The 11895-nt window shown below is 39.2% G+C and overlaps 1 protein-coding gene across 6 annotated transcripts in view; it reads right to left on the bottom strand.

Annotated features, from left to right (window-relative positions):
* Positions 1–11895, bottom strand: part of CDK17 (cyclin dependent kinase 17) — a 223351-nt gene continuing 211456 nt past the window's right edge. For all 6 annotated transcript variants that reach the window (XM_068276904.1, XM_068276903.1, XM_068276900.1 and 3 more), the window contains 3 exons: positions 10432–10522; positions 7813–7890; positions 1–5449 (listed from right to left, as the gene is read on the bottom strand). In XM_068276904.1, coding sequence (XP_068133005.1) covers positions 5412–5449; positions 7813–7890; positions 10432–10522 — 207 coding nt within the window. In that variant the 3' untranslated portion in view covers positions 1–5411. The remainder of the gene's footprint in view (positions 5450–7812; positions 7891–10431; positions 10523–11895) is intronic.

Here is an 11895-nt window from a genome sequence, read left to right as displayed (position 1 = left end):
CAGTTTTCAGGTAAATATTTATTCACTTCAAATATTACTGAGGTTAGGGGAAATGTGAAAAATAGGTACTTGGTATGAATTGCATGTGAATGCGGGACAGGGAGAAAATTACTTTTTTTTTTTTTAGGAAAACCAACCCTATCAAATCTTCATATAAACAGAGTTTATCCATCTTTGTTGATAAGCAAAAGCATGTTTTACTTTTAAACATGATAAAATCTTAAACTGTGCACATTTGTATTTTTCATTTTTAAGAACCAGTTTATTTTTTCAACCTGGACAATTTTATAAAACACCGTAGAAATCAGCACCACGGGGTGAGGAAGATAAAAACAAGAAAACCCAAAAAATAAAAAACAAACAAAAATGAATAATCACAAGTTCCTCTGTTGTACAAGGAGTTCTTCTGGAAAGTGCTTTACAACAAAGAAATCATATTTTCTCAATGTGATTTAAAACATGACTAATGTATTTCACATAATATTTATACTTCAAAAAAAGTACAATATTAATACAGGCTTGTCAGTTCAAAATAAACAGCAGTTTTGTTAGATCTACAGATTCCGCTCTCTCTCTGTCTTAATTTAAAGCAATTTACAAATTCTGAAAAGTAGTAGTGGTCCAATATTCACTGCTATTTAACATGAGCATTTTCTAAAAAGAAAAAAAAAAAGTAAAAAATAAAATAAGAAAATTCATTTTTAACATACTAGTTATATTAATGAAACAAACCCACATGTTCCACAATCACTATCCACAAATTAAGTTAAAAAAAGGTCACATAATACTGTTAAATAACCTACAAATTTCATTCTTTTCAGAACAAAAAATGGATGGCACAGTCCTGAATGCTGATGGATAAAACAACATCCGTCCATGCATACAGGATACACCAGGCGGATCAACAAGACCCTTTTTTGGGTGGGTGTGTTGGGGGGATTCAGTGTTGTATGTGCTAAACATACAGGTAAGCACTATATTTCAGAGACACTGTTGCCAGTAGGAAATGTATCTTTCATTACCAACACCAGATCCAACACGCTTGAACCACCGTGTAAAAAAAACCAACAAATACAGAAGATCAGAAGCTACGGATCGTGGAAAAAAAAATCTGTGGTTGTGCTTTTTGGTCTAAAAAAATTGATTTTTTTTTTCTTGTAACTGAATGAGATGCGAATAAAGCGGGACCAGCTGCTATGCCTGCTCTGTAAGAGAATAAACTAGCAGCATTCTGGTGGAAAAATGAATGAGAAACACTGTTCCCTTCACCCAAATCAGGTGTGCTACCAGTGCACCCCATAAAGCACCCCTGGAAAAGTGCACATGCTTTTTTCTGTTTAATGTAATGCTGCAATGCCTTAATAGAGATACAAGTACTGTAATACCTTCATAATGCTGCTCTGATTTTTATGCTAAAAGGACACAGAAGAAGAAACTGGAATAGAGGAAAATGGCAAGCTGTGTTGCATGAACCTCTTACATTTTAAAGTGTGACTTTACAAATTGGCCAATGAGAGGCTCATTTTTCTGCTTTGTACGCAAATGTGATGCAAACTGTATGATGCTTGAAAAGAAGCCAAAAAAAATCAGCAGAAAGTGCATTTGATTGGTCCATTTCCAAGCTGCAAACAATTTGCATTACATTTCCATGCAAGTCAGAAAAAGGAGTCTCATTTAGCAGATCTACTTGTGAGGTTTACAAGTACATGCCAGTATAATAAATCTATGTCTGGGCACTTGGGTAGCTGTAGATCCTCTGTGCACGCTATACAAGATAGCTTGGACTTTCCAGAATGATGGCAAAGCCATGCTCCAGCTTTTTAACAGTTCAGTGCAAGAGATTCAGCAGCCAGTACAGGCTCTAAGAACAGAGAGGCATCTGGGAGTGGAGGGAAGAGCCAGAGGGATGGGTGTAGCATAAAGTCAGGAAGGCCGACAGCTTCTTATAGAAACTGAACCTAATGGTCCAACGGCTTGCCAAGGGTACTGTACTTAACTTAGGAATTTAAAACAATTGGCAAAATTCTTAGTTTGACCATGTACTAGGATATGTGAAGGTTAGCTTCAAGTAGGTTTTATTTTCTATAAATTTAATTATTAATTTAGATATGTATACTTGTAGAGCAAATTATTCAGTAGAAAACCGCTTATGACTGAACAGAAATAGGATTTTTCTTCGCACACCCCCACGCACACACACACACCATTATCCTCCCAAAGTATTCCTATTTCAGTTTCCAAATCCGGTTGAATGTTCCAATCACAGAGGGTCTTCTACCTCTCCTTATAACATCGCTTATTAATTCAAGCAGGGGCAAAATTAGTTCCAAGCCCTCCCTTCATTGGAGGCATAGTGTATCATAATCACAGCCTTTTACCTTCATGTACTGACATTTTTGCACCAGTTCAGAGGGACAGCTGCCGACAGTTAGTTTAGTGGATGCTAAACCCTTCTCGGTTACCAAACGCAGCTGACATTAGGCGCGTGGTCTGTAATAACTGTGGCCCAAAACGCCCGCAACCTGCGGTAAACGCACTGAGATGAACGCTGCCATTCATCTCAATGCGGGACGCGGTTAATCCCAGCAGGAAATGCCGTGCACAGTCTCTTGTCTGAACGGCTGCATAAAATGAACTGTGCAATCCTCTGACTTGCCTTTGTAACCTTCAACTGCAAAAATAGTAGTGAACAATCTCAGTGGTTGGAAGTCCTCATCTACGTAATTCTTGTTCAAGGCCGTCCATAAGCACAAGTCTGCCATCTGTGGCTGCCATGCACTGATAATAGAGCAATATATATATTTATTTCAGCTAATAACACGGGAGAAATGAGTGACCAACCTCATTCATAAATGGTTACAGTATAAATCGGAAACCCATTTTCATTTATAACTTTCAAATACATTTACTATGCTTCAAACAAAACTGGATTCTGAAACACAAAAGGGTAAGAATAAAAAACAGACTGCTTTTAGGCTTTATTACCCCGTTTGCAGTTTGTGTAGAGTAGTTACTGTGGTGAACGTTGATTTTTTTTTATTTTATTAACAGAAAGGGGTAATTATTTTCATGAACTGCATGGTGCAAAAGGGCAGCAGGCGGTATCCTGCAACATCAAATCAGAAATCCACATTTAACTAGAAAAAAGATTTTAGAATAGGGTTTTCATTGGGGTGGATTAGTGGCCCACATGACAAGCAAGTATCTGAAGGAAGGACTGCTTATTGGCCACAGCAACCTAGTTGCATTTTTTTTTTTTATCATCATCAAACTACTGGTAGAGACTGAAGAGGTAGGATCAGATTGCTATGGGAAGTTTTTCTTTCCTTTGTGGATTGAAAATGATTTAATTTGCTTGTATTCCCAATTCCTAGCCTAAAGTGTACACCCATAAATGCATTAGAAAAAGTAGTGCAGCCTATGGTAACTAATCAGTGTTTTTCACCCCTTCTGGGCTGTTCATTGGCTTGGAGCGGTTGTGGAAGATGGTCATACATTTTATAAATCATTATGTTGATTGTTGTTGTCAAAAAAGGCAAGGAGGCGGATAAAGAGCAGACCTCCAATAGCCAAGCCATGTCCTCCACTAGGCTTAACACAGAAGAGTCCATCCTCAATACTAGATGTGGATAGAAGGGTTAAAAGACTTGATGCTACACTGGATCTTTGTTACACTGTATGCAATGCTTTTACAGGATTCCTTCCTATACCAGCTCAGACTCCCCAAACCAAGTTTTTACTTTACCTTCCTAGATCTCCTTTTTAGGGTTTATCATCTTGCTATAGATAATGTTAAATCAAAACTTGATTTTACTTGCACTTTATGGTGCCTATCTATTAAAAAGTGAAGAAAATAAAAGGTTTTTTTTTTTAATTACTCTTTATTTGTCAATTAATCTTCACTTATATAAATGTGGGACACTGTTTTGTTACTTAGCAAAATTACTTCCCTTACCATTTCCTAAAATGGCAATCATAAGCTGAATTCAATTGACTGAAGTAATGGTTTATCACACAGGACCATTAATTCTAACAGCAACTTATTTTAAAAGTAACATCACGTGGCTCACTGATTAACACTGTGGCTGCATAACGGCACTCTCACAAGTGGCAGTCTGCGCCCAAAGTGGCAAACCACGTGTTGGAACCAAACCCCTGTACTCCACTATTTCCTACAGAGTGACACTAATAAGGGCCCTTTTCTACAACAATTGATAGGCAGTGAACTCTCACAATTGCTTGCTGCTGTCTGGCAGCAACTGCATGCTGCTGCCAGGTAACTGCTTGCTGTTGCCTGGTTACTGCTCACTGAGCATGCAGTTCAGACACCTGTGGAAAAAGGTCCTAAAAGTGCAGATATCTGTCACTACCAAAGTGGAAATCTCTGTAGGCCTTTACCAATCTGATAACACTGTGGTACTGTAATAGTGGTGATTTCAGTAGATCATCTCTTTTGCAAATGTGTGAAACAGAAAAGTGCATTTATTTCAGAAGAAATAAGGACACGTTATCTGTTAAACAGCCTGTCTGCAGTCTAATTATAAATAGGCCCCTAACTCTGTTATAACACTTGGCATAAAACGTTTTTACCTTTTTAATATTAGACTTGAGAATCTCAGCTATATTTTTGTTTAGCCATAAAAATGTTCTTACTGAACATCAACTTCTAAAAGGTTTCCACTTATGTTTGTAAAAATGGAGAAATATCCTGGTACCTCCACTAACATCATGGAAAAGGTTTATACAAAGTTTACATTTGTAGTCTTGTTGATTTGCTATTATCCTCCTCCAATCTCCTGCCTCAATACTTGGATCAGGTCTCTGGATTTTGCAGTTATCAAACATTCTTACTGAACCTAAAAGAAGGAATTAATGGTGTGAATTGAGAGCATCATATATGGTCCATTTACCTCAATGCCGAGCAAAGGAAAAATAACTTGAATGGAAAGAACAGAATTTAATTAAAAAAATCCTAAGAAGAGAACCATAAACATGTCGGTAATAAAAAAAAAAATATGACGCATTCACAGATTATCAAGCCACTGCAACTTCTTCAGGCATTCGACTGTTTGTAATGGTAAATATTTAGACAGTAGTCATTTAGCAGCAATGATTCGGCAATAAATAATGTGTTGTGTCTCAGTCCTGCACGAGAATTGCAGCTATAGTCACACTGACAGCTGTAACCTACTGGCTCTAACAGCAGAAGAGACCTCAAAACCAACTGTACAAGCTTTGTCACACTGTGACAACAAATATTAAAAAGAAAAAAAAATATCTGCAAGCCTGAAATAAATGACCCCACTAAAGGTAGGTCAGTGTCGACAAACAGATAGTCCATTGTCCACCAGAAGTAAAAGTTGCCATAGAAGCTTCCGATATTGGTATGAAACCAGACTAGGAAAAACATCTTAGAAGAGCATGCTTTGTCGTCTGTTCTTGCCGTGCCCTACAAGACAACAGGAGACACAAGGGAAAATGGTCAGTGTTTAAAGCAACAAAAACATGGCAAACAAATTATATAGAACAAGGTGATACTGAACATGACACTAGAAGACTTTCCTTTCTATAGTTACACAGATTTTCGTGTTAATGTGGGAATGCCCTTTAAAGGACAACTAAAGTGAGAGACAAATGGTGGCTGCCATATTTATTTCCCTTTAAACAATACCAGTTGCCTGGCAGCCCTGCTGATCATCTGCCTCTATTACTTTTAGCCATAGACCCTGAACAAGCATGCAGCGGATCATTATTGTCAGATCTGACAAGATTAGCTGCATGCTTGTTTCTGGTGCGATTCAGACACTACTGCACCCAAATAGATCAGCAGGGCTGCCATTAACTGGTATTATTTGGAAGGACATAAATATGGCAGCCTCCTTATTCTCAGTTCAGATGTCTTTTAAACAGTTCACCATTGAGGGTTTTTTCCCCTTGTGGACCAGAGCAATTTTCACCTGCCAAAGCTTCTCCCTTTCATTCACCAATAACTTTATCACTACTAATCACAAAGAAATTATTTATATCTTGCATTTTTGCCACCAATTAGGGCTTTCTCTGGGTGGTACATTTTGCTAAGAATGATTTTATTCTAAATGCATTTTAACAGTAATAATAAGAAAAAAATGATTATTTCTCAATTTTCGGCCATTATATAGTTTTAAAATAAAACATGCTGCTGTGGATAAAGCCACATATAGTATTTACCCATTTGTCATGGGTTATTACAATATGACAATATTTTATTTGGAAATAAAGGTGTATTTTTTCAGTTTTATGTCCGGCACTAATTACAAGCTCTTACGTGCAAAAATAACAGTAATATACCCTCACGACATACATATTAAAAAAGTTAAGCCCCTAAAATAACTATATGTATTTTTTAAATATAATACAAATTTTATTTTGGCAACCATGGGAGAGTGGGGAGGTAAGAGGTTAATTTTATAGGAAAGGAAGGTATTTGCATGGGATGTGCTGAATTAGGGTGTAGTTTACTATTTGGCCACTAGATGTCCCCCTCAGTTTATCCCTAATGTGTTGCATTTTGCTCATACAGGTGTTACAGGAAGTAACACGTGTATGTTTCCACTTTCATTTTGTCAATAAGCACACGGCATCTCATTGATGCCGGTGCTCACCGACACCAGCACTTAGATTGGTGAATGGGAACTGGGTTCCCATTCTCTAATCTGTCTGCTAGCGGGGTCGCAATCAGAACGCAGGTACGCATATCAGCAGCGCGGCGAGGTACTTATATATCTACGCCCCTGGTACCATTAATAGCTACCAGTGGGACGAAGATATACTGCCTCTGCTGCAATAAGTGGTTAAAGTACTGTATAGCTTATATTCCTAACATTTCCTGTTTTCAGTTAAAGGGCCAGGTTTACAGCGTACCCACTAGCTCTCTCCCTCCATTGGCTGCTCCCTTCTATCTTTACTCAATGTGGGTGACATGTGAGGGAAAGTATTTAACAACCAGCTAATCAATCACTAACAAAATGATGCAAATGAATGAGGAAGGAAAAACTCAGAAAAAAAAAGGTTAAAATTTCCAAAAAATGGCATGGACATGTAGAGATATTAAAAAGAATTTAGAGGAGCATGTGCTCTATGTGATTAACTTTAGTGGTGTTCAATTCGAATATACTTATTGGGGTCCATTTTCACTGTGCTCGATTTGCAGAACACTCATGAAGTGTTTCCACCTAGAGTAGGAAATTGTACACATTACCGCACATGTGCAGTATGGATGTACCGGTTATCTGGAAGCACTGTGGGACGCAAGTGTTTCTGAAGCTTTCCAAGGACTCCTGAAGGTGCCAAATGTGAATGGGTGACAGCAGGAAAACAAGGAAGCGGTGAGAGGACTGGCATGGGTTCTATGGGATCTAGAGCCTTCTCTCTCCATGGTTGAGTAATTATTTTTATTAGATTGCTTCAGGGTTGCTTTAAGGTCTAATGAGTACATTTGTTTTTAAACTTTAGCTGCAGAAGGCCTCTTGCACACTGCAAGCGATTCAGATTCAGATTCCGCTTTTTAATCAGTTTTTACATCCGATTCAGATTCTGATTTGCAGTTTGCTCCCTGCACACCGCAAATCGGAATCGGAATCTGATGTAAAAACTGATTAAAAAGCGGAATCTGAATCGGAATCGCGTGCAGTGTGCAAGAGGCCGAAGCCTTGCTGGACATGAAGTAATATTTGACAGCAAACTTGCTAAGGTATCACCTGGTATATTTTCACACACGACTTGAAATGTCTTTACTAGAAGGATGTTCACTACGCTGAACTATGATAATGTTACCTGTCTCAGGATAGGAAGAATTTCGGAAACCAGGATCTTTCTGCAGCTGGATATCTTTAAGACTGAATATTGATACATCTGAAATGTGAAAAACACCAAAACACAATTACCATTCCATTACAAATTTAAGCCATTTCTATGAAACAGGAAGCCGGTACAAAGCATGACAAGCAATGCAGATCAACAAGACATCATGGTAAGCTGTAAAGTCTATTTGTGAATTCTGTGACAGCAGCACCTGTCTTGCCAAATGAAACCAAACCGGAAATTAAACCACCAATATTGTACTGGTTTAGGTTATAAGCAGTATTGCATTTTATAGATGTACTGCATATTTTAACTGCCTCACCTCTGGCAAGCAAGCCTAGCTTATATACACTCCTCTCCACCCATACTGTCATATGGTGCTGGGTGGAGCTGTGTGTACAGGGTTCTGCTTTAAACAGGAACTTTAACCCATGATTTAACTATATCCCGAACAGTAACCAATAACCCCTTTCCCACAAGAAATCTTTCCCTTTTCTTGAATAGCTCAAGGACACCTGTATGGCTGATATTGTGGTGAAACCCCTCCCACAGTGTGATGTTAGGGTCATGGCACTAACCGTTTCCTGTCTGTGAACCTCATTGCATTGTCGGAAATAACAGCTGTTTCCAACTGTCAAGCAAGCAACATCTCCCTCTGTCAGGGAAGTTTCTAGGCTAAATTTCACCCAGGGCGAGGGTGTAAAAATCGCCCCCCCCCCCCCCCCCATGGAGCCAGGCATAGGTGCCTGCAGTATAGGTTAGCTACGTAGGTGCCTCCAGTATAGGGTAGCCTGTAGAGTTGCCACCAGTATAGGTTAGATAGGCAGGTTCCCCTTTATATAGGTTAGATAGGTAGGTTCCCACAGTTTAGGTTACATAGGTAGGTACCTGCAGTATAGGTTAGATAGGTAATTTCCCCCAGTATAGGTTAGATAGGTAGGTGCCAGCAGTATAGGTTAGATAGGTAGGTTCCCACGAGTATAGGTTAGATAGGGGGGTTCCCACAGTTTAGGTTACATAGGTAGGTACCTGCAGTATAGGTTAGATAGGTAATTTCCCCCAGTATAGGCTAGATAGGTAGGTTCCCGCAGCTTAGGCTAGATAGGTAGGTTCCCGCAGTTTAGGCTAAATATGTAGGTTCCCGCAGTTTAGGCTAAATATGTAGGTTCCCGCAGTTTAAGCTAGATAGGTAGGTTCCCGCAGTTTAAGCCAGATAAGTAGGTTCCCGCAGTTTAGGCTAGATAGGTAGGTTCCCGCAGTTTAGGCTAAATAGGTAGGTTCCCGCAGTTTAGGCTAAATAGGTAGGTTCCCGCAGTTTAGGCTAAATAGGTAGGTTCCCGCAGTTTAGGCTAGATAGGTAGGTAGGTTCCTGCAATTTAGGTCAGATAGGTAGGTTCCTGCAGTTTAGGCTAGATAGGTAGGTTCTCACAGTTTAGGTTAGTTAGGTAGGTTCTCGTAGTTTAGGATAGATAGGTAGGTTCCCGCAGTTTAGGCTAGATAGGCAGGTTCCTGCAGTTTAGGTTAGTTAGGTAGGTTCCAGCAGTTTAGGATAGATAGGTAGGTTCCCGCAGTTTAGGCTAGATAGGTAGGTTCCCACAGTTTAGGCTAGATAGGTAGGTTCCCGCAGAATAGGTTAGTTAGGTAGGTTCCCGCAGTATAGGTTAGTTAGGTAGGTTCCCGCAGTTTAGGCTAGATAGGCAGGTTCCCACAGTTTAGGCTAGATAGGTAGGTTCCCGCGGTTTAGGCTAGATAGGTTGGTTCCCGCAGAATAGGTTAGTTAGGTAGGTTCCCGCAGTATAGGTTAGTTAGGTAGGCTCCCGCAGCTGTGTGGCAGGCGGGGGGAGCGGACATAAATAGTTATAACTCACCTGCTTCCGCCGAACCCGCACAGCTTCAATGTCCTTCATTTTCCGGCATCTATCTCATTAGTAACAGCGCTCCCTGTGATGACATGCGTTACCATGCGACAGACGCCGGGAGAGGAAAGACATTGAAGCAGCGGGGGAACGGCTGAAGAAGGTGAGGTGTAACTATTATGTGTGCTCCCCCGACTCCTGCGCCCGTTCACCTGACCGCACAACCATGCGCCCCGGGCAAATGCACGTATCGCACGCCCATACAAACGGGGCTGCCCTCTGTACATAGAACTCTCAGTAAACAAACATTTCGGCAGAGATCACCTAACAGGACTAAACATGTGGCCACCTGTTATTAATTTCTGAATGTAGATCTGGATGAGGAAACCTCTTACAATGGGCAAACACGACTAAATGATTCATAAGTGAATATTGTAAAATATAAGTAATTTTATTTATCACGTTATTTTCACTAAAGTTCCTCTTTAAAAAGAGTAAGCAGATCCCTGGGTGGAGCTGTATGCACTGTGTTCTGATTAAACCCATTTGGTATACAAATCAAACCCCCTGGCATATTTGCAGCAGTCATACCATTGCCAATATCTAGAACTGAAGTCAATTACTTCTAATGCACTGTATCATCACCATTGCACTAAATGGACAGAGCAAGGCCATTCTCAAACAATACAACATGCACTACACACTTCTGCTGATAAATACAAATTCATAATCTTACTTTCTGGCAAGCTATGAGTTTTTGTTCCAAGACTTCGGAAGTACGCATGCTTCATTGCATCCTCTGCTGAAATCCGCTTTTTAGATTCATACTGTAAAACACAACATTATATCATGAGAATCTGGAAGCCAGCTGTTCCTGTTGGACACTAAGCCACAGCATGTTATGTAAAAGCATTAGAATACACAGCATTACATCAGCACTAAAGTATATCAAGAGCCTCAGGATTTGTCTAGACCCCAACAGAAGACGAGACTAGCTTTCCAATGTTATTGGTTATCACCTACTATGAGCAGTCTGAACACATTTCTAAGACTGGTTTCACCAGCTTGCTTAAAGTGATACTCCACTTTAAATGAAAATCAAATCAGTGTTTTGGAAGACCTTTTTTAATTAATTGATATTAAAGGATCAGTTTCAATTGAAACGTTTCTTTGTGGAATGGGCATTTTGGTCCCTTTTAGCCCCTTACACACTCCTAAGAGTTCTCCATGAGTTTTCTGAGCAATATGTGTCTTTGTGAAAGACAGACTGTCAAGAAACCTGCCCTCTTGTCGCTGTAAAAAACCCAAAAACGAACTGCACAAAGCAAGAGCTTGTTCCTCATTTTCAACACCTGGACTAATCCACTGACAAGAAGCCAACTTGGACACTCCCACATCACAGGCTTTGTTAGGAATATATGTGTGCCCAACATGCTACCAAATTGAAATAAGGTTTGCCATTAATCCCTGCTATGTAAAAAGCCGAATTTAAAGAATTGCCCTTTTCTCAGTAAAAGCGGAGTTTCCCTTCGACTTTCCCTTTGATTGCTTTGAAGCAATCAAACAAGAAAATTAATATTATATCCCTTTTTTGCAGTATTTGTGTGCATCAACAGTTTGTGATACCTTTAAATTAGCATACGCACATCAAAGCACATTTAATTGCAAATCTTAAAGGGAAGGTATAGGGATTTTTTTCCCTATATTTACCAGAAGAATTACGCGCATTAATTTTGTTTTTATCAAGAACAAAATAAATATTACAAATGAAAATGTAACACTTAATTTGAACTTCAGGAAACATTTCGTTGTACTACAGTAAAGAGAACAGCACTCCAGAGAGAATCATTGTTAGAAGAAAATTATATGCATGTTTTACTGAATACTTTTTGTAGCTGAATAGTAATGATTCTTTTTACTGTGCATTTAACAGTTCAAGTCATTCTAGAAATAGGTTAAAACAGTCAAAACTAGATACGTGCCAAATCATGTTGGTTTATCCATTATACTGTACTACCATTCACATAAATCCTTCAAATCTTTGCAAAACCACTAAATAGCTTCTGTAAGATAATTAATGCTGGTGGCATACAGAACAATTCTATATTAGTCTTTTACATTAATGGGAATTTCAATACTGTAATTAGCAATATTTCCTCTTAGTGTGTCCCAAGTTCATATTTTATTTTCTGTAACGTTA

This window comes from Hyperolius riggenbachi, chromosome 3 (genome assembly GCF_040937935.1).
Source record: "Hyperolius riggenbachi isolate aHypRig1 chromosome 3, aHypRig1.pri, whole genome shotgun sequence".
NCBI classification, from domain to species: Eukaryota; Metazoa; Chordata; class Amphibia; order Anura; family Hyperoliidae; genus Hyperolius; species Hyperolius riggenbachi.
Note: the sequence above shows the minus strand (reverse complement) of the source record. Positions and strands in the feature narration are given on the sequence as shown.